Genomic DNA, 27,885 nt, shown 5'->3' on the forward strand with positions numbered 1-27,885 from the left:
TTTTTGTTTTAACTCAAGAAGGGCTTTTATTGTTTTTAACTCACTTCCTGGGAAGTTAATTTTTAAAACACTCTTACTGAGTTTGTGCATCACTTGTGCTACATTCAAAAACAATAAGGCCAACCAAAACCCTCGGTGATGGGGTGAGCACCCCATCCAGGCTTTGACATGGGCAATCAAGCCAGGCCCACCTCTGAGGTCTGCGAGGGCAGGCCCAGCTGACGTAGCCCCTTGAGACTCCCACCCTCCAGGCCCCAGTGTAGAGATGCTCGAGGAAACTTGTGGATCTGTGATCAGCCTCCCATGAACTCTAAAAAAGTGTTCTTAAAAATAGTACTGAATTATTTTTTAAGCCCTGGGTTACAATGCCTTAGTGCAGAGGAGCCAGGGAGAAATGTGGGCCCACTGACAATGAGCCACATTCTGCTCATAGCCTTAAAGACACCTAGAAACTATATTACAGATGCATGTGCCAGTGCAAGACATGCAGTGTGCTGTGTGCAGCGGACGGGCACACACATGCGTGTGCGTGGAGGTGCGACATATACCCACAGGCACAAAGATGAGCAGGACACAGACGCTCCTCCAGCCCCACCCCCCTTTCTTTTTCAGCACCAGCCTTCCTGCAGTAGGAGCCCCACACAGGCAACTGAAATCCCTTGTTTGGCCCATGTTTTCAGGGGAGGTATCTGAGGCCTGTTTTATTTTCCTTTGGGGGTCAACCGCTTGAGCATTTGGTTAGTAAATGCCAAGCCAGCCAGGCACGGATCCCAGGGAGATCTTCTCTGGGAGAAGATCTTCCCAGGGAGATCGAGTCTGCCCCAGCATAGCCAGGCCCACACACATGCTCCAGCACACCAGCTCTGTGCAGGCCAAATGTCAACTGTCTTGGGGGTGAGGCAGTGGCAGGAGGCCCCTGTGGCCACTTGCCAGCATGCACATCCCACCAGGGTCCCACTTTTACTGCTGCCTTCCAACCTGGGCAGTTTGTCCTTCGTTGTAGGAATGTGAGAGCAGTTTCTGGGGCGAGATGGGCAGGCCAGTGTCAGAGCGGAGGTGGATTCCAGTTACTTCAGCATCTGCAAGGCCACAGCCCTGTGAGTCCAGGGCCCTTGGTCGGGCCTCCCCTGGTGTCTCTTCTACAGAGGAGCCATGCAGGGAGGGAGTGAATTGGGCAGGGAAGGGGGGTGCTCCTGGCTCAGGCCTCTGCCCAGAACTTTCATTTAACCCATTCTCCAGATGGTGCCAAGTGCGAAACAATCAAGGAAGGTCAGCCCACCCCACCTGGCTGCCAAATAATGATGAGTGTGCTGGGGACCACCCAAAGCTGTGGGAGAGCTTTTCAGATGTTCCCAAGCGGGCCTTTACACACCACCACCCTCCCGCCACAATGTTAAAAGCAAAAGACAACAAAAAAGGAATCTGAATTCTCTAGTGCTGGCTCCTGCCTCAGTGAGACCCAAGAATATCCCCTGAGGACTCAGAGCCTCCATATCAGCATTCTCATTAGACAAGAGCTCTTGCAGGACCCCCCTGAGGTGGGCAAGGTACAGCCCTCCATGTGCATGAGGCAACCGAGCCAGGCCTGCCTGATTCCCAGTGGGAGGTCTCTGCTGTGGTGGCAAACCAGGCCTCACCTGCTAGCTTGGTTTCCTCCCTCCTGCCTTGCCAGCTAGCTGGGTGGGCTTTCTAAGGCACCATGGGTACCTCTCTTTCCCACAGGATGGGTCCCACCAGGGAAAGCCAGGACAAGGAGAAAGGCCTCATGGGATCCCTGCCCCCCAAACCCCAGATGACGAACATTCCAATCCTGTCCCTGGACTTGTGCGCTGAGGTCATGCAGCATGACAGAAGGAGGAGGGCCGGAAGAGGAGCCACAGTCCTCAGCCCCCTGCCCGCAGGGGCGGCTGTCGGCATGAGGGCAGTGGGCCTTTGGAGGCGTGGGATGAGCGTGCTGCCGGTGGCCCTGGGCGCATGCAGGGGCTCAGGATGCAGCCTCATCTTCTTGGACGCCGGGGAGCTCCAGGCTCTTGCCCCCTTCACCACACCTGTCTTTCCTGTTCAGGGGACACCAGGGGCAGAGGAACCTCAGGGGTCAGAACATGCACTCAGGAAGACACTCTTACACACACACAGCCATTCCTTTCCGCAGTTTCTCAACCACTGCCCCCTGCCCTCCCCCACCCCCTGCCGCCATCTCCCCAAGTTCACCTGAGTCTTGCCCCCTGCATTGTGGCCCCTTGCCGGTCTCCCTATCCCTAGTCTTAGCCCACAACCCTCTGTGGTTCCCTGTTGCCTGGAGATGAAGTCTAGACTTCCCAGCCTGGCTTCCAGAGCTGCTCACAAGCTGAGCCAGCTGACTCCCCTGCATCCTTTAGTACCAGCTGGGTCACACGCCCTCCATGGTGGCCTAGCTCAGCCCCCCTCATCCTGGGCAGAGGGGCTTTGGTTTTGTATTTTCTTTGCCTTGTTCACAGGGCAGAGTCTACCTATCAGTCTTGAAATTCTGTCACATATTTAATGGATTCCTGTATCTGATTATTCCCCTAAGATTTTTCTTTTTAAAATGACGAATGGATAGGTTTTGGTATTTAAAAAATCAATCCCATTTAACTCTACTGTAGAGCTTCACCAATTATCCCAAAGCATAAAAAACAGAGTCTATCAAGGACAAATGTTGGGACTTTGATGAGGTTGGTAAAACCTGCTTTTCAAAATTAAACTTGGGTCACAGAATTATAGAATTTTATAGCTGAAAAGGATTAACCCCAATCCTTTCACAGTCCATATGATTAAACTAGCCTTTCTCCCCATTAATATGTCCATGAAAGGACAATGATCGATGATTGCCTTGTTCAGTGGTATTCTTGGGACCCAGTTCTGTGCCAGACATGGACTAGGTGTCTTTAGCCTGTGACTGCCTTGTGCCACCACTAGGGGGCGCAGAGCCATGGGCATGGAGCTAGAGTAACCAGCCATCCAGGTTTGTTCATCATCATGGTCCTACTTAATGCCTTTTGTCCTGCCATAATTAGTAACAGCTTCCTCTTTCACTCTCAAAAGTGGCTCTGTTTGAATGCAAAATATGTGATCCCCTACACTAAACCCAGTTCCAGCATGGAGGCCTGCAGACTTAGAGGAGCCCAGGCAACCCCTTCTCCTTGCCCTGGCCACCTCACTGAAGAGACAGGGAACTGAAAATAAATTCAGTTCTGTCAAGGCCTCTCCAAAGGCCCAACCCTCAACCTCCACTGGCCGGGAAGTTTGTCAAGTGGATGGCAAGCTGTTGTATATGGTCTTTACCGAGTGCAAGCAACCTCTGGCTGGAGCAGACACCAGCTTGTCCACTACGATGGGACCTGACACTTCTGAAGAGCCCACTTACAAAAAACCAGTGTCTGGGACCCTGCACAGCACAAGTAATGCTACTCCTTCTGGAGAGGCTGGGGTACCTGGACAACGTCTGGCACTCACCTCTCTAGGGAGCATGCCTTCTCCACACAGCGGGTGGGAGAGGCAGAAGATTGGGGGGCGTGCACAATGTCTCCCCTCTGCATACCCTTCACAGGCCAGAGGAAGGCAACCAATGTCCCAGGACCACCTTCTGGTCCAGGATCCCCTCACAGTTTTCTCTCTGCAGGTCTGTGCACAAACTCCAGCAGGCCTTGTTTGGCAACCCAAACTGACTTTTATTTTAATAGAAGAAGGTGGAAAAGCTGAGGACGAGGCTCACAGAGGTTTGGGGAACTGCTTTTCTGACCTCTCCTAGGAGGTGGTGAATGCACATGCCTGGTTCACAGTACGGAGCCTTTGGCAAACAAGAGTTCCTCTTCCCTGGCCCTATCAGCCAGCCTGTCCATATTTAATCGCTGGACAAGTGTTTACAAAGTGATGCCTGAGCACATGGCCTCAGCAGTAGCTGGAGGTAGCATGGGCTACTCAGGAAAGCTAATAGTCCCCCAGGCCAGGAAGAGTCAGCAAAAGTGCCTCTCCTTCCACAGACAGGCAGCCTTCTACAAGGAGCAGACACGATGCCTACAAACCTCGACTAGGCTGCCATGCACTGAGAGCAGAGGTGTGAATGCGGCCCTCCTCTGAGACCTGGCTGAGTCCCCACGCTCCAGGCTCAGCCTACACAGCCCAGTGACAGTGAGAGTCGCGGGGATATACCACAGCCCCCAGCCACCCCAGGGAGCACCTTGCAGGCTTCAGCCCACCTGTACTTACGACAATAGGTTTCCTGGAGCAGACATAGATCGCTCTTCCCTCCGAGCTTGGGGCTCAAATGGGTTCCCAAAAGAACGCTTTCTCAGCATCGACTTAACCAGGATCTGGGGAGGACACACCAGAGTGAGGAACACAGGACCCCAGGCTCCCAGACACACTGGCAGCCTCCATTCTGACCCCCTAAGGGGAAAGCTCCTGGGTGGGCCCTGCTGAGACTCCCTTTCAGTCAGCAGAGAAAGGAAGAGTATTCCAAGCAGAGGAAATGGCAACAGCACAGGGGGTGATGGTTAAGGGTGAATTCTGGGACTGGTGAGGAGCTCAGCACAACTGGTACATGGGGGTACCCAGAGACCAGGAGCAGACTATGAAGGGTCTGGAATGCCAGGCTGAAAGCAGGGGCTTTATCCTGAGGACATGAGGAGTGCAATCAGGAAATGCCTTACAGCTGAGGTGGGAAGGATGGCGTGGAGGAGAGGCTGTAGCAGGCAGAGCAGAGAGGAAGCTGCACACTGGCCTGGGGGAGATGCCTGGGCAGGGAGACGCTGCTGTACCCTGGTTCTCTGACTTTGTCCCTCCTCCTGCAGCAAGGATGGTTCTAGGCCCCTGCCTATACACACACACACGCCTAGTGTGGGGGTGCATTCAGTTGTTCTTTTACCCATTTATTCATTCATTCTTTCAACCAACAACTATTTATCGAGGGCCTACTATTTGCCAGACACTATTCTAGGCACAGGCGCCACACTGAAGCAAAAATTCTTGCCCTCGTGGAGCTTATGTTCTAGTTGGGGGGACATGCAGTAAATAAGACAAATCAGTAAAATATACGCTAGTTAGTGGTAAGGGCTAAGGAGAAAAAAAGAAAACAAGGTAGAAGGAGACAGTTGACAAAGAGGAGGTGGGAATTTTAGATAAGGGGCCAGGGAAGGCTCACTTCTCACTGAGGTGACTTTGGAGTACAGGCCTGAAGGGAGTGAGGAAGTGAGCCCTGCAGATATCTGGGCAGGAGCATCCCCCAGGAAGGAAGGTTCTGGAGCAGCAGCTTATGTGGCACATGGTTAGAGCTGAGCAAACGGAGGGAGAAGAGAGGTAAGGCAGTGGGGAGATAGGGGTGGGAGGTGGGCAGTCTGCGCAGTGTCTTCTAGGGAAGTCAAGACTGTGGTTCTCACTCTGAGTGATATGGGAGCCTAAGTGAGCAGGGTCTCAGCTGAAAAGTGACATGATTAGTCACCAGGACCACCCTGCCTGCTGAATTGAGCAGCAGCCATGGTGGGGGTGAGGGTGGAAGCAGGGGACAACTTGGGAGGCCATTCCAGTGGTTGAGGAGAGGGACAATAGTGGCTAAGACCAAGGAAGTAGCAATAGAGACCCTATGGGAGCTGACTGGTTCCAGGGCCCTCCTAGAGTCCTGAAGCTCTATAGATCATAGGAATGAGCAGGACTTTGGCCACCTGGCTCTAGCTGGGCCTGGACCCAGTAAGGAGGGCTGATGTGCCCAGGCCTGATGTCACCTACAGCACAAGTATCAACTTTCCCTTTGCCTTGTGATTACCCCGACTTGCTATGATACCTCAGTGCAGGGCAGGCCATGGTTCTCAGTATCCCCAAAAAACCCCAAGTGGCCACAAGGGGCTACACGAATAACTCCCAACAGTTAACATGGAAGATGTCCAAAGGAAGATGAAAAAAACTGAACTGTGAGAGGAAAGTGGAGAGAGCACATGGATGGGATCCAGAGGGCACAGGGCCACCTCTCCAATTCAAAAACTTCCTAGGCCTTCTTACCATCATGTCCTTGGCAGCTAGTACAGTGCTTGGGAGCAGGGAGGGAAGGAAAGAGGGAGGAGGGTGGGGAGAAGGGAGGGGAAGGGGAAGGGGAAGAGAGGGCTGGGGAGAAGGAAGAAAATGCCTCTTCCAGTCATGGTGAATGTTGACACTCAGTGAAGGCAGTGTATTTTTAAAATCATTCACTCTCCTCACCAAGTCTCCTGGTCTCCCTACCATGAGGCTGAATAACATGACCTCTTTCCCCACTACCCTCTAGCAGGGTCTCAGTATGGATCAGCATTGGGGCTGGCCAACCAGATGGCCCTCTGTCCCCCAACAAGGCCCAGCATAGAGCAAGTCTCAGGCAATGGCAATGTCCTCCTTAGGCCCTCCCAGGACAAGGGAGCCTTCTGCCCCTCACCCCCTTACCACCGTGGTCCAGCTGGGGATGAGCCTGACTGAGTTCTTCACCTCCTCCTCCGTCACCTCCACCACACTGCAATGCTCTTCCTCTGAGGGAAGGGGCTCCTCCCCACTCTTGGTCACCCAGGGGTGCAACTGTGGAATTGGGAAGGCAGGGAGAGGTCAGATAGACAGATACCGTCAGCAATGGACCATGGGCATTCAACCAGCAATTGCCTTGAGGGGACCCAAAGCCCACAAACCCCAAATCCAAACCCAATATATAATCTATATATCTTGGTGTAGGGCTCTCTAGAAGGAGAAACTGAGGCCTGTTTGTTGTGTCCAAGACCAGTCCAGCCCAAGACATCTGGCTGCCCAACCTTGATGTCTGGCACCCCAATCCTTGTTTCAGGATTCTTGTCTAGCATCTTCAGGATTAGGTCCTTAAGCTCCTCACTGACCTTTGGCCTAAAAGGGGGGAAGGAAGGAGATGAGGGAGAGATAGTTAGTGAGGATTCTTTCCTGCCCACCTCTCAATCCCCACCTGCTCTGGGATTCCCTGAATACTACACGAAAAGACAGAGTCACACCCAACCCTCATTTCTTCAAGAGCAAGAGGGATACCCCAAGGTACCAGGGTAGAAGGGGAGTTTAGAACAAGTAGATGGATATCCTTCTTTCCTGAGCAGGAAATAAAGCCATCTCCCTCAGGAGGCAGGAGCCACAAACACAAATGCAGTCCCAGGGGTACTGGACACCCCCTGGCTGGCAGAGATGGTGAGGATAATGTGAGAAGAGTCATTTTATGGAACATCAGGGGCCTTTGCCCCACTCGCCATCTTATCCTCTCCTCTGCCTAGGAGGTAGCCAAAAAAGACTCCCATTTGACAGAGGAGAAACTGAGGCCCAGAGAGGTTAGTGGGTTGACATATTGCTACCCAGAAGAGTGAGGGCAGGGATAAGAGATTCAGGGGAAGAGGGAACAGCACTCTCAGCCCCACACTGGCCTGGACATATTTCTGCCCAAACTCCAGGCTTCTTTACTACCAACATTTTTGGGAAGCCCGTCTGGCCAAGCCTACAGAGAAGGAACTCACTCTTGGGACTGTTGACTTTGGATCGCTCTGCTGTCCTAGATACTTAATCCCTTTTACAACTCCTGGGCTGGGAAGAAAGAGAGCTCTGGCATGGGGTACAACAGGAGGAAAGGTACAGAGACAGACAATTATAGGGAAGGGATGGAATCTAGTTGGCTAGTGCTGTGTGGGAGGAGGTGGCAGAGGTCCTTGAATGTCAGGAAAGGGCCTCTTCATGTGGGCTTTGTGAAGCCTTGGAAAAACTTTAAGCAGGAGATATGGTGAGATATGTTGTGCCATATCAGGGTCGCCCTGGCCTGATTGTGGTGGCTGAACTGGAAGGAGGCTGGCAGCAGGGAGACCAAAGACAAGGTGGCTAGACAAGGTTGAGAACAGAACCAGTTAGGGGTGCAGGTGGCAACGGATTCAAGAGATATATGAAGTAGACTGAACAGGGCTTGGGGACCAGACTGGAAGTGGGCACAAGGGAGCAGGAGTCATTGAGGACAATACCCAGGTTGGTTTCTGACCTGCCTGGGGGACTTTGATCAGATGGCAGTAGGGCCCTGAAAAGTAAGGAGCCATGGTAGCCAATATCATAATGAGAAGAACCACAGATGAGCAGGGAGACCTCTCCAAATAGTCGCTCTGGGCTCAGAGACCTCAGTCACAAACAAAGGGACGGGGAGGAGGGAGTGGCTTTAAATCCCAGACCCACTGATAACTCTCCTCCGGAGCCTCCACTTTTCCATCTACAATATGGAGAAGCACATTGCTACCTTGAAGCCCTCCTACCCCATTTGAGGAAAGTAGAGGTTCCCCATGGTTCCAGGGTGTGTGTAAGGTTGATGCCATTAACCCCACGTAAGACTTTAGAGAAGGAGCAGTGTCAGTATGTGACCTGGGGTCATTTGTGCCCAACTCCTGGTCTCAGAGTTCCATTTGCACAATGGAATCCAATCAGATGTCTTTGAGACCTTGCTCTACAGTCCCACCCCTCCATCTGCTCAGGGGCCCCTCCCAGGAAACAGCACCCCCACCTCCAGGATCTGCAGGCTGGGGTGGGGCCTTCAAAGGGCAAATGCTCTGCTACAACTCAGACACGACTCCCTGGGGGTGGGCAGGAGCCCCCTTGATGGGCAACTCACTCCTCAGGAAACACCACGGCCTCATTCTTGATCTTCCTATGCAGGGCCAGGACGTAATCATCGATGAATGGGCACTGTTGGGTAGAAGCAGACAAAGGATGCAGGCCCAGGGCCTCAACTTGCCCTGGAGGACTGACCCCATCTATTGGTGCGGCCATCTCTTGGGGGGGTGCTCTGGGCTCCTTAACAGATGAGAGAAACCTTGTCTAACTTGTTCAGGGCCTGGCACACAGTAGGTACTCAAAAAAGAGTGACTGAACAAATGAGTCATTGAGGGAACTACGAGGCTGGGTGTACCCACTGGCCTTACAGCCACCTGCAGAAAGGCCTCCCTTTCCAGGGCTTGGAGTTTGAGAACACGTTCACTGAGATTCCCTCCTGCCTCTCAGTGCAGTCACTAGAGTGGGAGCACCTGTGGACAGGGATTTCCGCCAAGTCAGTTGAGTGTTCTCAAGGCCCAGCCTGACCCAGAGCAAAAGTTAAGGACGATTTGTAGAAGGAAGGGAGGGAGGGAAGGAGGAGTGAATGAAAGAAAGAATGAATGGCATCAAGGGCCAGAAGGACAGGGAGTGCTCTGGTGGAGAGGTGGCAACACCACCATCTACACCTCCCATTGGGATGTCTGCTGTCCCGGAACTCCTTCACATGAATCTCCTCCCAAGGGTCAGGAGAAAACAGAAAAAAGCTTTTCCCTCAGTCTTCTCTGAGCCAGGTGGGCCCTTTCAAAAGTCACTTTGCTTTAGGACATAAAGGAAGGGACTGCAGCTGTCATCGATCCTGGTTCAGCTAGGCCCAGCCCATGATGCCAAAGGTGTGGGCCTGCCCAGCTCTGCCAGCCCACCCAACACTCACCTTGCCATAGACAAAGCAGTATAACGTGACTCCAGTGGCCCACACATCCAAGGCCTAGGAAGAAACAAGATCACATCAGTCCCCCAAAAAGAACCAAGACCCCTCACTCAACTAGCCTCCCGTGGGCATACTGGGAAACTCCTTCCTCAGTCGTGTATTCACTCAACAAATACTCCCACTCACTTGTTCTATGTCTGACCCTGTGCTGAGCACTAGGACACAGGGATGACCAGAACAGGGCCCTTACCTCTCAGGGATTCCGAGTCTCCTTGTAACAGACCCCAACCAGATGCATTTCTATCTCAACAGGTGCAAAACTACCTTTACCTACAGGGTCACATTTGCTGTACCCATGGTGCACCCCAGAAACCATGGTATGTACTAAACTTAGACTCACTAAACCAGCTCGTCATCCCTTTTCCTAATAATCCACTGGAGAAGTCACCACCTACCTTCTTTCTGACACCAGAAACAGCCCCTGCCCATACCAAGGCCCTGGCCTTGGGTCACCTCCACAGCTCCTCACAGCTCCTATATCCCGGGTTCTAACATTGTTCTCTCTACATTCTCCCCTTCTGGAACCCCATCTTCTCTCCTGGTTTCCACTTTCCCTCATATGTGAATGATTCTCAAATGTCTACCTATATATTCCTGCCACAGATGCCTCATCTGAATCCAACCAGGGAACCAGAGAACACCAGACAAACACAAACTGACATCATTCTATAAAGTAACAGGACTGTTCTCTTCAAAAATGTCAAGGTCAGAATAGACAAAGAAAGTCTGAGGAAATATTCCAGATTAAAGGACCCCAAAGAGATATAAAAACTGAATGCTGTGACTAACACTGGGTCAGATCTTGGACCAAAAAAAAGGGAGGGGACATTAAAGGACAGGATCCACACAACTGATGAAATGTGAATAAGGTCATTTAGATAATAGTCTTGTATCAGTGATAAACTTCCTAATTTTGATAATCATACTGAGGTTATGTAAGAGAATGTCCTTGTTCTTAGAAAATATCTGCTAAAATAGTTAGTGGTAAAGGAGGATAACGTTTCCAACTTAACTCTCAAACGGTTCAGAAAAATGTAATATGAATCACATAAATATAGGGAGAGATGGTGAAAAGGTAAATGGGAGGGACAAAATGTCAATAATCGGTGAATCTGGGTAAAAAGATACATGGGAGTTTTTTTGTATTATTCTTGCAATTTTTGTAAATTTGGAATTATATCAAAATTAGAAGTTCTTAAAAAAAAATCTCTGTCTACATCCCTGACCTCTCTTTTGAGCTCCACACCCACACACATGTCCAAATGCCTCTTGACCATTGCCTCCTTGGCAGGTGAGAACAGGCATGTGCCCAGGGGAACACACTACACGGCAGCCCCCTGTTCAGAAAGCTGTGCCCACTGCCTCTGTCAATTAGGGAGGAACCACAAGCCCCCAGGCCTTCTAAACTCTGCCCAAGCACCATCATGCCCCCTTCCCTGTGCCCTTCAGTGCTCTCGTACATTTTCTGGACTCCACCTCATGCTCGAATCCTCCCCATTCTTCAAGGCCTAGTTCAAACCCTGCCATCTCCAAAAAGTCTGAGGGGAGCCTCCAGCTTCTTCCCAAACATGAGCTCTCCTGCTCTTTTCCACCATCTCCAGAAGGACAGAGAGCTGGGCTGTCTGGGCTCTGTCTGTTCCACAGCCCGGCCCGTACTCAGCGCAGAGCAGCTGGCAGAAAATATCTGCAGGGGAGACTTGGGGCCATTTTGCTGGAAAATGAGAGGAGGCCAAAGTTGAGGAGTTTTTCAAGACTCCAGGAAGAGGCAAACAGGAAGGAGAGGACCATGTTCAGTGTTCACTCCTGAGACATAAGGACCCTGACACCCTCAGGTTGGAAATGAGGCCCCACTACAAGCTATCCCACCCCTCCACCTGAAGCCCAACTCAGCCTAGGTCCTAGAAGCCACCTTCCCACTGAAGCTCTGGCCAGAATCAGAAATGGCTTCAGGGGCCATGAATGCTGGAGTCCCGGCTGTGCTGGACAGCTGAGCGTCGTTCCCCTCAAACTGGTTGCTAACGCCAAAGTCAGCAATTTTCACATGCCCATCATCTCCCAGGAGCAGGTTGGACGGCTTGATGTCCCGGTGGACGATCTTCTGGCAGTGCACTGCAGAGAGAGGCAGCTTGAGTGCTGGCGTGGGGACCAATGCCTGGAGCCCCCCACCCCACCTGCCCTCACCTGGCCAGGGAAGGCCATCTCAAAGTGTAGGTGAGAAGGAGTGGGGCCATCCCAGTCCATGCACGCACTCATCTCAGGAGGACCTCGAAAGGGAGTTTCGGGCCTTCTGCTTCACTACGCAGTGGAGACACCAAGGCCAGCCCAGGCTGTTAGAAGCAAAGCCAGGACTGGACTGTTAGGAGTTTTGGACTCCAAATGGAGTGCTCTCTGGGGCAATCAAGACTCCTGTTGCTGAGGGGGGCCATCAGAGGAAATCGGGAAAGGAGGCTCTCCATTGGCCATCTCTGGCCCTCCCTCATGTTATCTACAGTGCCAAAGCCTGTCAAAACATTTCCCCAGTCTCTTCCCCCACCCAACCTGGTTAGAGATGTTCTTCCTTCTTGGACTTAGGGTGGAACAGTGAGGTATCCTGCAGAAGTAGTCCCTCAGGCTTAGGGACTCTGGGCTGAAGGGGTTTCAGAGAGAGAGAGAGAGGGACTGCTGGGATGAACATGGCTGGCGTAAGGAGCAGCGTTCTGCAGTAGGCTGAGAGCTCACCTTGCTTCCTGGGTCTGGGACTGCCAGGAAAAATGGCATCTCAGGCCAAGATGGCCAGAGATGTCCCAGCTGAGAGAAGCCACTGACTCTACCCCAGCTACCCACTTGTGGGCTCCCTACTCAGCAAATATCTTCCCCTGGACCAACAGATCCAAAGATGCTGAAGAGGAGGGAAGATGGAAAGGGCAGGAGGAAAGAAGCGAGGAGAGGTGGAGGAGAGGAAGGCTAGGGGCCAAGGGAGTGAGTGTCACAAAACAATAACAACCAAACCAGTCGTCCTGTAGTGACTGCCTCCTATGTGTCTGGTGCACACAAGAGATTTGACACATACCCACTGGAGTGCAGAGGCTCAAGGGGCTGTGTATTTGACCATGGAAAAATGGTCTCAAATTCTTATCTCAAACCCTGGCCTCTCCCCTGAACTTGGGCTCTTTATCCATGTGGATATCCAGTAAACATCTCAATGTCAATCTCAATATTTCTTAGTAACATGTCTAATTCAGAACTTGATTTCTCTGTCAGCAACGTACTCCACCACCACCACCACCACCAAACAAACAAAACAGAAGACCCCTGTTCCTCCTCTAGTCTTTCCTATTCAGCTTCAGCTAATGGCACATTATCAACTGCTCAGGCCAAAACCTCAGGATCATCCCTAACTCTCCCCTCTTTCAGACCCCATATCCTATTCATCAGCAAGTCCTATGGTCTCAACTTCTAAGATATATTCCAGATCTGACAGCTTCTCATACCTGTTTGCTGCACTTGCCCCATCTATAAGAATCAGGCCTGAGCTCCCTGACCACAGAGCCTTCCCCAAGCAGCCTTGACCCTCCCTTCTGAGGACCAGAATCACAAGGAAGGTCTTCAGGGCCTGGTGCCTCCATTCATCTGCCTGTCCAGCCCCTGGTTCTGACCAATGGGCTCTGGGAAGCCCTTCACTATGATTAGGTGAGTCTTGATAAGGCTTTAACCAAAAGCCAGATGGGATTAGTTTGTTTTTGGGCGGGTGGGTGAAGAACACAGCATGGGAGACAACAGGCCCTCAGCTAAAGGGAAGGGGCCAGGACGGGAAGGTGTGGAAGCCAACCTGGTATAGGGTTGTGCTGCCACTTGTCACACCCAGGGTGAAATGCCCCCTTCCCATAAGTCTAGACCCTTGATAGGGACTTCCTGCAAAGCCCTCCACTCTGTGTGCCTCAGTTTCCCCATATGTACAAAGAGAGTGTTAATTAGGGGGCACTGGAGTGACTCAAATGAGATAAAGATAATCCTGTTCCTGTTATCTCAGCTAGGTCCTCACCCTGTTCAGGGAGAGAATATGCTCCTGAGAGAGATGGGCATCACTCCTGTTTCACCTAGAAACCTAGGTGTCTGAGGACCTCCCTCCCCATGACCAATTAGTCATCCAGTGCTGTTCCTGCTCAGCTCCTTCATGTCTCCTCCCCACTGACCTGTCCTAATCCAGGCCTCACCATCTGTCACTGGGGTTGTAGAAAAAGCCTCCTTCCTAACCAGCTGGCCACCTCTTGCCCTTATTTAGCCACCACACAGCGGCCAGAAAGAGCTTTCTAAGATGCAAATCCTATCATGCCCCTCCCTTCCCAAAGCCCTCAGGGGTTTACAATGCTGACAGGATAAAATCAGGAAAGTCCTCAGTGGAGGTATTGCCAGCCCTCAGGGTGTGGCTTGAAGAGCTTTCCAGCATCCGGTTTCACCACCCTCAGCCCCACGTTTCAACCAGATTTTACTTCTCCCCATTCTCAGATAGGACATGCCCCCTCCCCTCTGTGCCTCTGCTGTGCAGTTCTCTCTGCTTGGCGTACTCTCTCTTATCCACCCCTTAAGCCTGGCCAGGGTCTTCAGGACCCTGGTCACAAGTGGCCTCCTCCAGGAAGCCTTCCCTCAGTGCTCTGACAGCCCTGTGCCTCCCCAAACTTAGTAGGCACGGCACTCAATCTGCCTGCTTAGTTTCTGTTCCGCCCGCTAGACGGAGATCCGAGTTCACATCTGGGTCTTGTCATCTCCTCGCCTCTAGCTGTCACTCAGCAGGTACTTATATATGAATGAGGTGAATGAGTGAATAAGTGAGCTCCACAGATACAGTCTGAGCTAACATCCTCCGTCCTGAACGCGCATCACTTTAGGGCCCTCACGGGAAAACACACACTTCCTCACCCACAGGACCCATGACAGGACAGACAGCTGGACATCAATCTCTTCCTACATCTCTTGAGGCCCTGTGCACAGGTTAAGACCTGGCTAGGAACGCAGCAGAAGAGATATAGACACAGAACACCCAAGGGACAGCCCGACCTGACGGCGACTAGCCGGCACGCGTCCAGGAAAGTCAGCCACCGCCCCCTTCCCCTTCCCACCCGAGCAGCTCGGCCCGCCCACAGAGCCCATGTCACGCCCCCAAATGAAACTGATTGGTAGATCAGCGCTGACTGACAAGAACTGCTAAGCGCCAGCTCAGCCTGGGCTCCACCCCTCCGGGGTCTCCCTCCCCTGTCCCCTGTTACAGGGTGCAAGCAGCCCCTCACTCACAGTACTCAAGGCCTAGGATGATGTCCCGCAGGTAGAGACGAGCTTGCTCCTCCGGGAAGGGGTTGTCACTGGGGACCTCCATGACGGGCCTACAGGAAGGGATGGGAGGAGCAGTGTTCAGCTGAGTCCGAATGAGTAAAAGCAGACAGCCGGTGAAGGGGGACAAGGGCGGGGTCATTTCGGCCCCTCGGGACGTCCCGGGAGCCCTCTATGCTCAAACTGCTCCCCAGAACCCAAGACATTAGCTATTTCTCCTATATAATGAAACACTTAAAACACACACAGACCCAAATATTCCTTTACAATCTTTATAATTGCAAATTAGCTTTATCTTAATTTCTGATTGGCTTGGTATTCCTTCTTTTAAGTACTTAATTATCCATAACCAAACTGTTGTAAAGATGCCAGTGTTTTTTAAACTGTAGGTCTAGACCTAATAAAGGGTCATGAAATCAATTTATTGGTTGGTTAATGGTTTGTTTGTCTAATGAAGTAGAATTTATTAGAGTATATCACATTAATAAAGATATGTTTTGTAAAACTTTGGTTTCAGTTATAGATATGGATGGCAATGTAAAACATATTAAGTTGAATGAAGGCCAAAAATGTTTGAAAGCCTCTGAATCTTAATAGAAGGATGCTACTCTTGGCACCCCCCACTCCCCCCAGAGAGACAAATCACAAGCCGTACATAGCATATATTCAAGGTCTGGACAGTTAGGGCCTCTGGTCCACCCAGGCCTGTGCCCATTACCCCATGTCTGCTGTTTTGCAAATAGCCTGGGAAGGCCAAATAGGGCAGACACGAATTAGAACTGTGTGACCTTGGGCAAACCACTTACCCACTCTGAACCTCAGCTTCCCCTCTTATAAATGGCAGCAAACGGAGTCCCACCCACCCAACTCATAAACTTGTAAAGCTGAAAGAACTCTTTGTGCTTTGAATCCAGGTAAGAGCCTCATCTCTACATATTTGCTTGAGAAACGCTTCTTTCTTCTCCCTCTCCTCCCTCATAATCTTTCCAGTTTTTTAAGGCCTGGCTCAAAATCCACCCTCTCTTTCAGAGGACTCTCTGAATGTTCCAGCCTCACTGACCCCCACCAGACTTCAAAGAATTGTCCTCTTGGTCTCTTGTTTTCCCCGAGACCAGACCTCCCCAAGGGTAGGGCGCTGGCCTCTGCTTTGTCCTAGAGTAGCTGACCCTGGGACTAGGGACACAGGGAGGGAAAAGAAGGCCTGGATCAGACTTGGCCTGACTGATTGGGAAGGAAAACTCACCCCTTTCTCAGGAGGTCAAACACTGAAAGAAAAGAAAAGAAAAAGTAAGTAAGGTGCAGCCAGGCTAGCAAAGCAGGTGATACCAAGGTCCCTCCCTATTCTGGAAGGTAGGAGAGGGTCAGACATCCAAGCATACCTGAGGGAAGGATGGGACAAGGGTGCCAGGGTATCAGAGGAAGTAAATGGGTGCGAGTAGTTTTACTATGGCTCTGCCTTATCTGATTCAGCATGGATTTCTTTTCTGGGAAGGAGGTGGGTAACTGAGGCTCGGAGAAGGGGCAGGAATTTTCCTAAAGGTCATAGCAGATAGGCAGGTAGGTCAGGGAGTGAAGACTAAAGCCTTGGCTTTAATTCCTAAGCCAGTGTTCTTTCTGCCCCATTTCAGGGCCCCTAAACCCAGCCATGAAATTAACATTAACAACAATCTTGTATATAATGACTCATTTACTGCTCATATCAGCCCTATGAGGTAGACACATTGTCCCCATTTTACAGGTGAGGAAACTGAGGCACAGAACTATCAGACAGGATCTGGGAACCCATATCACATAGCCTGCTTCCTGCAACTACCTGATCCACTCTCTCTCTGATCAGTGGAGTGGGGGCTTAGGAACATTTGTTGAATCTAACTGGATATTCTCAGCCTGGGTAGGCCGGGATGGGCAAGGGAATTCAGGGCTTGAGAACATGTTCACATAGCCCATCTGAAGGTCATGTGTGTCCCTGGGGAGCCCTTGGACTGACCCCAGGTAAGCTACTTTGGGAACGAGCTGGGTCACTTACCCAAATAGAGATTGTCCTCAGCTGGGTCATCCAAAACCTAGTCAGAGGGAACAGATATGGGAGCAGGGGTGGGGGGCATGGGGTGGGAGTCCCAGACTTCCTTGTACTCACCAGCCCCGGGCCCCCCAGGAGGTTCTGCAGTGACCCCAGACAACGGAGCAGTAACTGTGCAGGCATCAGACAGATGAGGCCTCAAAAATCACTGACCCTCAACCCTGGCCCACCAAGTGACATCGAGCTCTTTTCCCCTCCTACTGTGACAAGGGGCTCACCTCTTGTTTCTAGGTAGTCCCTTACCCTCACTGAGACCTTGAGAACATCCCAGACCAGGCTAAACTGACCCCAGACACCTCCTTATAGCCCCCACCCCAAGTCTAGCACTGTCTTCAGAGGCCTTAGCCACATCTACTCCAGTTAGAACCCTAGGTCTGTGCTGAGTGTTCCTAAGCACGGGACTTGGGCACGAGTTCCCACCCACTCACCACTGCTTCCTACCTCGATCAGCTTGACTACATTCACATGGTCCAGCTTCTTCAGTATGGCAATCTCCTGGTACACTCGCTCCAGGGGCAGCAGCTGCTTGGCTGGTCCTCCTTGGGTGGCTTGGGACCCTCTTGGGGGAGGGCGACCTGGGACCAGGAAAGTGAGTCAAGCCCCTGTGGCAGGAAGCTGGGCCTCACCACGGCCCTGCAACCAGCCTCAAGCAAGAATTTTGTAAGACCATGGTCTTGTCCCCAACCCACCCAGCACACTCCTACCACCAGGCCTTTGCTCATGCTGTCCCCACCTCTACCCCAGTCCTAAAAAAACTAGCTACGGACCGAGGGCCCCTCCTCCTCTGCCCCCAGGCAAGGAGCAAGGAGCTCCCAAGCGTAGGACCCAGCAGATACATACGTGGAAAGCCATACTGCTTCAGTAACTTCTTTTTGGAAAGAACTTTCATTGCCTGAGGAGGGAGGGGCAGAAATGTCACTCGTGTGTAGCCACCAGAAGCTAGAACAGGCTGGTTATACGTGGACAGAGGTCCACAAAGGAACACTGGTGACTGCCGCCAGAACTGAAGGTATGGCCTAGGTGTGTGGTTAAGCTGTGTTAGGGAGTGGCCATATCTGAGTCTAGGCCTTACCCTATTTCCCCAATAAGCTTTTGAGGGGCCCAGCCTCTGCCGGCATATTCTCAGGGTCAAGAAGCTTCCTCTTTTTACTAAGCATACCCTTAGGGACAGGAGCTCACTCCCTCTAGAAGCAGCCTTGTCCTCCGTCTTCCCAGCACAACCCCTGCCCACCTCCCAGGCTTCTGGGGCCTGGCCAGGGCAACACCTCCCTCCCACCCCCAGACTCACATAGTGCCTGTCTTCACTTTCGTTGTAGGCCAGCCTCACCACGCCGTAGGCACCCTGGAAATAGGCACTGGTCAGTCCCGCCCGGACTGGGCAACCGCCCCCTCCCCCCACCGCCCCACAGTACTAGTTCAGGGAATGGGCAGCCTGAACAGCTCCAGCCCCCTCCCCCCACAGCCCAGCTCCACCCCCACCACCAGCTGGCCACCAGCAGGCATACGTTTCTGGCAGACAGGGAGAGGACTCCTGCGCCCTGGTAACTGCCTCTGCCTGGCTCAACACAGCTCTATGCTCCCTCAGTCCCCTTTTGTCTTCCATCAAAAACTAAGGAACCAGGAATGGGGAATCATTTCCCACCCCTTCCTGGGTATTTCCTAGAGGACAAAACTTTCTTCACTTCTAAGCTGGGGCCTTTCTGGCTCTACCTCACATTCCCGGGGGAGGAGGAACTCTCGAGCAGAGGATCCTGACAGGCTGCCTCCACAAAGCCTCAAGAGAGAAGTCCCCACGGCCTGTCCCAGTCCTACCTTGCCAATCTCACTCTGCAGCTTGTATTGGTTCAGCTGTACACAGTCCTGAGGGTAGGGAGGAAGGGAGAAAGAGGGGAGCATCAGGTAAAGCTTAACCCAGAGGCAGTACTGATCCCACCCCAGAAGCCTGTTCAGGGCCCAATCCTGGCTCTGGGCCCCTCACTCTCAGACCCCACATCTCATCAGCCTTTCAAGTTTGGATGGGGGAAACATGGCAGTGTCCATGCCACCAAAAGTGACAAAGGCCTTGGATAGTGCTTGCAAACATGAATGGTGAGCCATGGCTGTACTCTACTCCTTAGGAAGTGGTGAAAGAAAAATGCACTGATTCCTGCCTGAATGCTGGTGTCTGGGAGACCTACATCTGTGAGAAACACATGAGCAAGTATTTCTAGAAGCAGCTAAATGCAAGGTCTTGGCTGCATGGACAAGAAAGATGAGGAGAGCCTTAGGGACAGGAGACCAGAGCCCCGGCTCAGGCATAAAATTTTAGCCCAGCCTCTGCAATCAGTAGATTGCTCGCTGGGTACCAGGATTCACTGTTAGATCTAAGTGGCAAGGACAGAGCCAGTGGGTCAGAGGAACAGAAGCAAGAACAGAGGCTGGAAGCATGCTGGCAGCTTCTGAGTCAGAGACTCTAAGAATCAGGACTAGAAGTGGGGGCTAAAGCTAGGTTAGACTTTGGGTGGGGAGGATAGACATACTATCTATCTTCAAATCTCTAAAAGGACTTCTTGGGGGATAAGGGAGGAGCCTGTTTCTGAGGCCTGGTGTAAGGGTAGAAATGGTGGGACTTATAAGAGGCAGTGATTGTCTCCCGTGATCGGTTCAGATGGAGCTCCCCTGGTGGGAAGAGCCATATTGTGAGATAGCAAGCTCCTCAACTCTGGGGGGTTTGCAAAAGCAAAGGCTCGGCAGCTGTGCGGCGGGGGCCAGAACAGAAAATCATCTTCATTGAGGACTACCGAAAAGCTCATGAGGACCCCTTAGCTCTGCCCCACCAACCTCTGCATCTGAGATGGCCACATGGTGGGACTCAATGGTGGGCCTCCGCCAGGCCCGTGGAGAGATGTGGCTGGCAGGCCCTGTGGCATAAGGCCCAGCCTGGGCCTCCAGGCAGCTTCCTGCTGGCCGCTCTTGCAGGGAGAACTTCCTAGATGAAAGGCTGGGCCGGGCTAGGGGGGGTCTTGAAGCACCACCAGGGATCACAGAGGCAGCTCTTGTCCTTGGCAAAGGGTCCACACCATTTCTGGCAGGCTCTGGGCCACCTCCTGCCTCCTCCAAGTGGGCCACATCAATGGCTGCCACTCGCTCCACCAACTCTGCCCGGGGGTCCTGGCAGCAGACTGCTGGGCCCCCCTCCATTGCCACAGTTAAGGGGTCCTCTGTGCAGCCTTACTGGGAACCTGAGAAAAGAGGACAGAGAAGGCTTCAATCCTAGCCATGGAGTATGGAGGTCAGATTTCCAGGCCCTTCTCCCATTGTAGCCAGAACCCTTAGGTCCCACCTTCATGACTTTGCCCTACCTGTTCCCTCTGCCTGAGTTGCCAGCATCCAAAGTCAAGTCTGTCCCTGCTAACTAAAGGAATTTCAGGAACTCATCTGGCTGTGCTGCATAGCAGCTCTCTAGACCTCAGTATCCCCATCTGTAAAACAGGTACGGTCATGTCCGCCTTGCCGGCTTCACAGGGAAACAGGGAGAAGCTGATATTCTGGAATCAGGACAGAGAGACACGGGCAGAATACTGAAGGCCCAGCAGCACTGGGAGAAACAGAGTCCAGGGTCAGCTCAGGCCCCACCCAGCAGACAGCCCAGTGACTCACCAGCCCCACCCTTGACGGCAGAGCATTCCAGTGCTGCTGCCCGGAAGCTGAGCTGGGCACTGGTCACGCAGAGGCCTCCCTGATACTCCAAGCCAGTCACTTACCTCCTCCAGGAAGGCCTCTCCAGGACCACAGAGCAAGTTTGCCATCTCCCATTACTCCCTTTCCTGCCTCGGCAGAGTCTGTAGCCTAGGACAGGGTCCATTAGGGGAGGGACTACTGCTTTGGTGGCTGTTAAGAGAAACTCCACTAAACAAAAGGTCATTCCTTATTTTTCCTGATTTTTTCCTTCCAGGTTATTTGTGTGCCCAAAATATTTGTCACAGCTGCTCAGGCTGGAAATGTTCTCCATGGCCTGGCCTTACACATACCCTGACCCTACGGCATTCTGAACCCCAAACCAGGCCCCAGGCTAAGGACTCAGCCCAGCTTGAACCCCAAACCAACATCTGACCCCAGCCGTAGCCCTCACCTTCAGCCACAACCCTGGGTTGAACCTTGACACTCAAACTGGGACTCCATCTCTGCTGGAGGCTGAGCACGGCCCCACGCCCACCCAATGCCCTTCCTCCTTCCTGGGCCAGACTCAGCATCTTCTAAGGAAAAGGAAGTGAGTGGACTCCTGACCCTCTGCCCTTCCTGTCTGGTGCTAACCTCCTCTGTACTCACACAGTGACTTTAAGAACATAGCCCTTTGGGCGCCTGGGTGGCTCAGTCGTTAAGCGTCTGCCTTCGGCTCAGGGCGTGATCCCGGCGTTCCGGGATCGAGCCCCACATCAGGCTCCTCTGCTGGGAGCCTGCTTCTTCCTCTCCCACTCCCCCTGCTTGCGTTCCCTCTCAAGCTGGCTGTCTCTCTGTCAAATAAATAAATAAATAAATAAAAAGAACATAGCCCTTGTTCCCCCATCACCTTGCTTTGACAGATGTCAAGGAGGTAGGGCTCACTAGAGCCCACTGGCCACAGAGGATCCTGGACTGCGTTCCAATCCTGCCTGCCAACCTACTGTGGTGGGATCCGAGGCAGGCTCCTTCCTGACTCGGAGCCTCAGTCTCTCCATCTGTACCATGGATGTAGGACCTTCTCAGATTCCCTAGGGCCACAATAAGGCTTAGAAATGGATAGTGGGCAAGTGTGTCATCCAGAACTTCTGTGCTTGGCACACAGTGTGTTGAGTGACTGGAAACCTAGAGGCAGTAGAGCTGATGTTGACATGCAGAAAGCAAGGGAGAAGGGAATCCAGACCGGCAACAGGAAAAACATGAAGGCCGGGCTTTGAGGAATGAGGGGACAGTTGGTGAGCCTAGAGCATCAGAGATGCCTCCCTGGAGGAAGTGCGAGAATGAGTGGGCCTGGAACATCAAAGAAACCTCCCTGGAGGAGGTGAGGGAAGCAGGTAGGGCTGAACATCAGGAAGGCCTCTCTAAAGGAGATGAGGAAGGTGAGTAGGGCTGAAGTATCAAGGAGTCCTCCCTGAAAGAGATGGGAGGGAGGGACAGTGAATGCAGCTGATGTATCAGGGAGGCTTTAGGAACCAGGCCACTTGCAGGAAGGAAGAAGCCAAGGCTGAAGGGAGCCTTCCAAACCTGGCTGGCCCATCCCACTGCTCCCTGTAGATGGACCACTCTACTGCCCCTCACCCTTCTGCCATGTAGCCCCCTTTCCTTCTACTAGAATAGAAAATCCATAGATTAGGGCTCTTGTCTGTCTTGTCTCCATAAGATCATTGGTATCTGCAGCTCAATAAATAGGAGTTCAATAAATATATGTTGAATGAATGGTTGCCATAGTGATCATTATAGTGCTGTCCCCAATCGACCTGGGAAAGCAGCCTCACAAAGGGGACCCCAACAAGCCTGGGGCCCCAGTCTATGGTAGGGAATGGATCAGTGTCAGGAGCTCCAGCTCTCTGCTCTGCGGCCTCCAGGTGGACAGAGGCCACAGGTGGTCTTGGCCCATACAATTTGCATATGATTTCCCTAAGGCTGTTATCCCAGCAAGAAGCCATCCTCCTCTAATTCCCTTCCTTCCCTCTTCTCAGATGGGAAAGTGTGGCCCAGCAAGGGCCAGAGACGGGCCCAGGCTCACACAGTAAGTCAAGGCAGAAGTCTTTCTCCTCCAGCCTGGGGTCCTGCTCCCAGGTTAAGGGCCCAGGCTCTGAAGCCAGGCTGCAGGCTGCATCTCCTCCTGGTGTGGGCCCTTGGGCAGGTGACTTCACCTCTGCACCCCAGTTTTCCTCATCTATAGAATGGGGCTAATAGCAGTCTCACCTCGCTGGGTAGTCATGGGGCGTAAAGGTGTGAACACTACCCATGCCAGGCTCAGGACTGAGTCTGCCACTGGGGAAGCTCCGTAAAAGTGAGTTGTTGTGCTGCTGTTGTTGCGATTGCCTAGGACACGCTGTGGCCCAGATGGATGTGCAGGCGGCATAAGGCGGCTATGAAGGCTGACGTCAGGCCCTCCACCCTCCCTCCTGCCTGGATCAAATTCAGGTGACTAAGCATGTCTGTTCAAGAGGCAGTAGGGAGGTCCCAAGTTCTAGCCTCATGTCCAGGCGACAGGGCCTAGCACCTGAGGCTATGCGTCTGATGGCATGTGTCCACATGTGAGAGAATGTGAGCAAGCAGGGATGTGGGCTGTGGTCATGGGGTCATGGCGTGTGTCTGTGAGGGGGTGGGAGGGCTGTCCAGATAGAGAAGCGCATCAGCATGGAGACAACTCTAGCGGTGTGGTCTACACAGGTGTGTAAATGTGTTCATGTGCACTGGGTGCCTTTAGGTCTTCATGTACATGTGCTCCAGAATGGGGGGTGGGGTCTGCATGGGGACCATGGAAACCTGATCTCAGAAGGTCAAGTTTGAACTTCCCACATGGTCACCTGTCCACCAGGCTAGGCTGTGTGTCCTGGGCAGGCGCCACCCCTCTCTGAGGGGCCACCCAGGGGAGCTCTCAAGGCCCTCCCCAAACTGAGGCCTCAGTAGACACTTGGTTGAAACTGACTGGGTAGGCAACTAGGGACTATATGGGCAAACAGAAGGATGGACAGACAGGCTAGGACCCAGGCTGCGGGTCCAGCATGGACTCTATGGGCATGAAGAGCCTCCCCGGGACCAGCCTAGTCCTGTAGCCAAGAATGACCAGACTGAGGTCCTCTCTCACTGGGAAAAGCTACCCTAATCCTGTCCTCCCAGACTTGGGCTGTGTTGCCTTGGACAAGTCACTAAGACTCTTGGAGCCTCAGTTTCCTCATATGTGAATCAAACAGGAGGCTGCCATCTTGCCAACTCCAAGGGCTATAGAAGGAAGTAGATGAGATTGGACAGAGAAGCAGTTTGTGCCTGAGTGATATGGGGCTAAGAAGTGTCTATATGTAGCAGCCACCAAGAGAGAGAGCCTTGATGTACAACGTACAACCCCGTATCTGCCCCCTGGCTCCAGGATGGCCGGGTACATTGATCCCCTCAGACTATGCCCCCCACCCCAAAGTGTCTGGCTACTTCCAACGTGCAGACCCTGGCTCCAGATGCCTGCTAGGCCTGGCCTCATCCTCAGGACGTGCCCCATCCACCTGGGTCGCTCAGAGGAGGCCCAGAGCAGGAGAGAGCAGGCAGCCCCTCAATCTTGTCCAAATGTTCAAGCAGCCCCTTCTGGGATGACTTCAGGCACCTCAGATCTCACTCTGAGTTCTGGAAGGCTGCCATGAATCTCAGGGCCATGTTGAGCAGCTACCATCCAGGCAGAAGGACATGGCCTGGCCATCCAAAATCTGGCCAGAAGGGAAGGCTGCAAGAAGGCGGTCTAGCCATTCAGGCCAGACAAAGAAGGTGGCCCTGACATCGCCAGGCTGCCTCACAGGAGCCGTGTTTATACTCCTGACAAGTGTCTGGACAACCCTGGCAACGGGTACCCTCTGCAGCTCCTGCCTCCGCCCGGGATGACTCAGTTCTCCTTGAGGGAGGCCCAGGCATCTAGTGCCAAGTCATGCTTAAGGATGCCTACTGTGAGGACGCCCCCTCCCATCATCCCTAGAGAGGCCCCAAGCTCTGAGGTGGACTCTGTGCCCAATCTGGCATGGCAACCCTCAGTGCATCTTTAGCACATCTTGGCTGATGGTCTCCAGGCATCACCTTCTATCTCTGCCCCTCCTCATATTCCATACCAGGTCTGCACTTCCAACCCAATTCTTTCCAGCCAGCTGCCGCCTCCCCACCATGTTCCTGGGCAGCTCAGACCCACAGGGTTCCCATTCAACTTAGCATTTCCCCCAAGTCTGCTCTTCCTCCTCTGCCTGTTGCAGAGATAGGTAATGTCATCCTCCCAATTCTCCAGAAACCCAGGAACCCATCTTCTCCCTTTCACTCATCCTTGCTCCCCTAGCCCCACACTTACTCTCTACTCTGGCTGCATCACACCACTCGCAGCTTCCCAAACTGCAGACTCTGTTCTGCTGCCAGGCCTTTGTACAAGCTGTGCCTTCTGCCAGGGACACACCTCCCTCTATTTTGCTGCTGGAGGACAGCTCAGATATCTCCTCCTCTGGGAGCCCTCCTTGATCTCCCCACTGCTGGGTGAGGTCACTAAGTTGAACCCCTTACAAAGTCAGGAGTTAGACCTCTGCTTTTCTTTCTCACTGCTTCTGCCATTACCGTCTCCCCACCTCCAGGCTCATACCCTGACCCCACCCCACGCCCTCCTCCACACCAGTTGCTAGAGGGAATATTTCTAACATGCAAATATGGTCACAATTCTCCCACACCGGGCCTTCCAGGAACTTGGAATCTGGAGGATAGAAGAAGAGGAGACCTAGCCTCAGACTGGGGGCTCACAGGGTAGGGAGCAGCCAGAGAGACGCCCGGGATGCAAATCCAGAGTCACTCATTCATGCAACAAATACTCCATAAGCAGCTCCCATGTTAGGTGCCAGGAAATAAAACCATGAACCACAAAAACAAAGTCCCTGCTTCCATGCAGTTTAATTTCTAGTAAGGGCAAGAAGCAACAAACAAGAAAGGCAGTAATTAACAGATGACATATGCCAAGTGGTATGTACTATGGAGAAAAATACAGTCATGTAAGGGGAATCAAGAGTGAGGGGCTGGGGTTCCTATTTATAGTGTGGTCAGAAAGGCCTTTCTGTAAAATGTGAGTAGAATCTGAAGGAAGTGAGGAGGCAAACAGTGTGCACATCTGGGAAGGGCATTTCAGGCAGGGGAACCAGCAACTGCGAAGGCTGTGAAGCAGCACTGTGCTCACACTGTCTGAGGAACAGCAAGAGGCTAACGTTGCTGGAGTGGGGTTCTGCAAGTGAGAGGTACCCAGTTGAGCAGAGTTACACCTGGATGAGAAGGCCCAGCCATTCGCTGTGCCTGACCCAAGGGGCAGCTTCCTGGAGGAGGTGGTATGTAAGGTCTTCCGTGACCACCGAATAAGGACTTCAGAGGGGGAGAGGATGGAAGTTCTCACTGCGCGTGACAAAGAGCCACTTTCGGCCTGGGACTCAGGGCTTGGCTTTGGAGGGGTTTGTGGATTGAGACCAGGAGGCCTCAAAAGCCAGAGGATGGTACTGAGCAGGGCAATGACTCAGATGGAGGAGGTTTAAAATGATCCCCCTGCCCGCTGTGGGGACTGAGGGTGAGAGACCAAGGAGGAGGCAAGGGTCCCCAAAGTCTGTGAGCCTGGGACACGGTCCGACACACAGTGGGTTCTCAATCTGTATGCTGAATGAAGGAATGAGGGCTGCGTGGGGGCCAGTGCATCCTCAAGGACACGAGCTGTGCGATCCTCCTGACTCCGTGGCCCACATGGCAGGTACACAGCCCCGTATGCACCCACAAAGACACAGGCCTGTGACCTGTGGCATAACCTTGCCTACACACCTCTGCACCCTCGAGACGCACACATACGCCTCCCCAGAGACGCGCACGCCTACGTCCATGTGATCGGCCCTCACACACCCGCCATCCAGTCATGCACTCCCCACACACATAGGCACGCTCCTGTGTCCACGTGACACACACACCCACCTCCAAACACACACACAGGTCCCCGCGCACGTGTGCACCCTTCGAGCACCAATTCTGTGCCTATTAGGCCCCTGAAGCCGCAGTGCCCGCTTCTTCCAACCCCTCCACCCCAGCCCCGTCCAGGGGAACGACTGCGCAGCTAAAGCCACACGCCACATCTGCCCCATTCATCCACCCTCCCCGGCCCCCGCCGCCTCTCCCCAGTTTTTGCAGGAAGACTCAGCGGAGCTCCGCGTAGGAGAAGCACTCAGCGCCGATCCACACGTGGGTGCACAGGTCTGGGCCCACTCTGCAGAGACACGGCCTCCCACCCACGGCCGGGGCGGGGGTGGGTAGTGCGCCGGGTATGAACGCAGTCCCGCAGACAAGACCTGGGGAAGCGACGCAGATGGCGGAGCGACCGCAGACATGCGCTCCTGGCTGCCGGCGCAGACAGAAGCGGGCTCCGGGAGGCACCTGGTAGATTCGGCCCCCCAAAAGGGGGGAGGATCCCCGCACCAATGCGGTCCCAGAGGCCCTCGTTAGACGCGGCCTCGTAGACCATCCCTCTTCCCTGCAGGCTCGGAGAAGACGTTCAGGCGTTCGTCCTCTCCCGCTCCCCGCCCCAGGTCCCCTCCCCACCGACCCGTACCTCGGCGCCTGGCGACCGTCTCCGTGGCCGGCCGGGCGACCAGGCTGGCTCCCGACGTCCGCGCCCCGCCCCACCCGCCTCTCCCGGATTGGGATCGCAGAGCTGAGACCGCGGGCGCCGCTGCTCCAGACAGCTCTCCCTCCCTCGCCGGCCGCCGCGCCCCGCCCGCGTTCATTGGTTGTGCAGCGCGGCCCGCGGAGCCGCCCAATCCGTGCCGGGGACTCCCGCCCGGCTCCTGGAGGGGAGGGGCCACCGCGGGCCGAGGCTCAGGAGGGACCCTCCCCCTGCGGCGGGGCTGGACCTCGTCACGCCCGCGACTCCCCAATTAAGGCTACCTGGGCTCCCCCCACATCCTTCCAAACCGCGGCCTGGGCCTTTTAGTCGGACCTGGAGAGTCCAAGTGCTTACTTCGCAAAACCCTTTGTCTCCTCCCATCTGGGCCTGGCTGGGGCAAGGGCGCACCCGGGATGAGGGGGTGGTGGGGGTGGGGTGGGGGTGGGGTGAGAGTGGAGATGCGCGGTGCCTACTAGGAGCGGGGCAAAGTGAGATCCGCAACTAGGATGAGGTAGAGGCCGAGCGCCAGGGAGAAAGGCCGTGAATGGTAGCTCAGAGTTTAGCCTTCTGCTGGGGGTGCGGGGGCGGGGGCGGGTTAGGGGAAACGCGAAGGGGTTTATCACA

The 27,885-nt window shown here is 53.5% G+C and overlaps 1 protein-coding gene across 3 annotated transcripts; it reads right to left on the reverse strand.

Annotated features, from left to right (window-relative positions):
- On the reverse strand, positions 1-27,287 carry CAMKK1 (calcium/calmodulin dependent protein kinase kinase 1). Of its 3 annotated transcripts, none has more exons than XM_008695235.2 (16): positions 27,208-27,287; positions 19,737-20,137; positions 18,729-18,776; positions 18,205-18,258; positions 17,757-17,808; positions 17,358-17,491; positions 16,863-16,899; positions 16,080-16,101; positions 14,801-14,889; positions 11,442-11,641; positions 9,476-9,529; positions 8,624-8,697; positions 6,780-6,867; positions 6,424-6,552; positions 4,228-4,331; positions 1-2,057 (listed from the first exon to the last, which is right to left on the reverse strand). In XM_008695235.2, exons 2-16 carry the CDS (start codon positions 20,094-20,096, stop codon positions 1,985-1,987), a joined length of 1,518 nt encoding a protein of 505 aa, XP_008693457.1. In that variant the 5' UTR covers positions 20,097-20,137; positions 27,208-27,287; the 3' UTR covers positions 1-1,984. The 3 variants fall into 3 exon arrangements, with proteins under 3 accessions (XP_008693457.1, XP_040497115.1, XP_008693456.1); XM_040641181.1 differs by lacking the exon at positions 27,208-27,287 and adding an exon at positions 20,258-20,412 and having other exon boundaries at positions 4,218-4,331; XM_008695234.2 differs by lacking the exon at positions 27,208-27,287 and adding an exon at positions 20,258-20,410.
- Between the last annotated feature and the right edge of the window lie 598 nt (positions 27,288-27,885).

The sequence above is a fragment of the Ursus maritimus genome, unplaced genomic scaffold (assembly GCF_017311325.1).
Source record: "Ursus maritimus isolate PB19 unplaced genomic scaffold, ASM1731132v1 scaffold_24, whole genome shotgun sequence".
Lineage (NCBI taxonomy): Eukaryota > Metazoa > Chordata > Mammalia > Carnivora > Ursidae > Ursus > Ursus maritimus.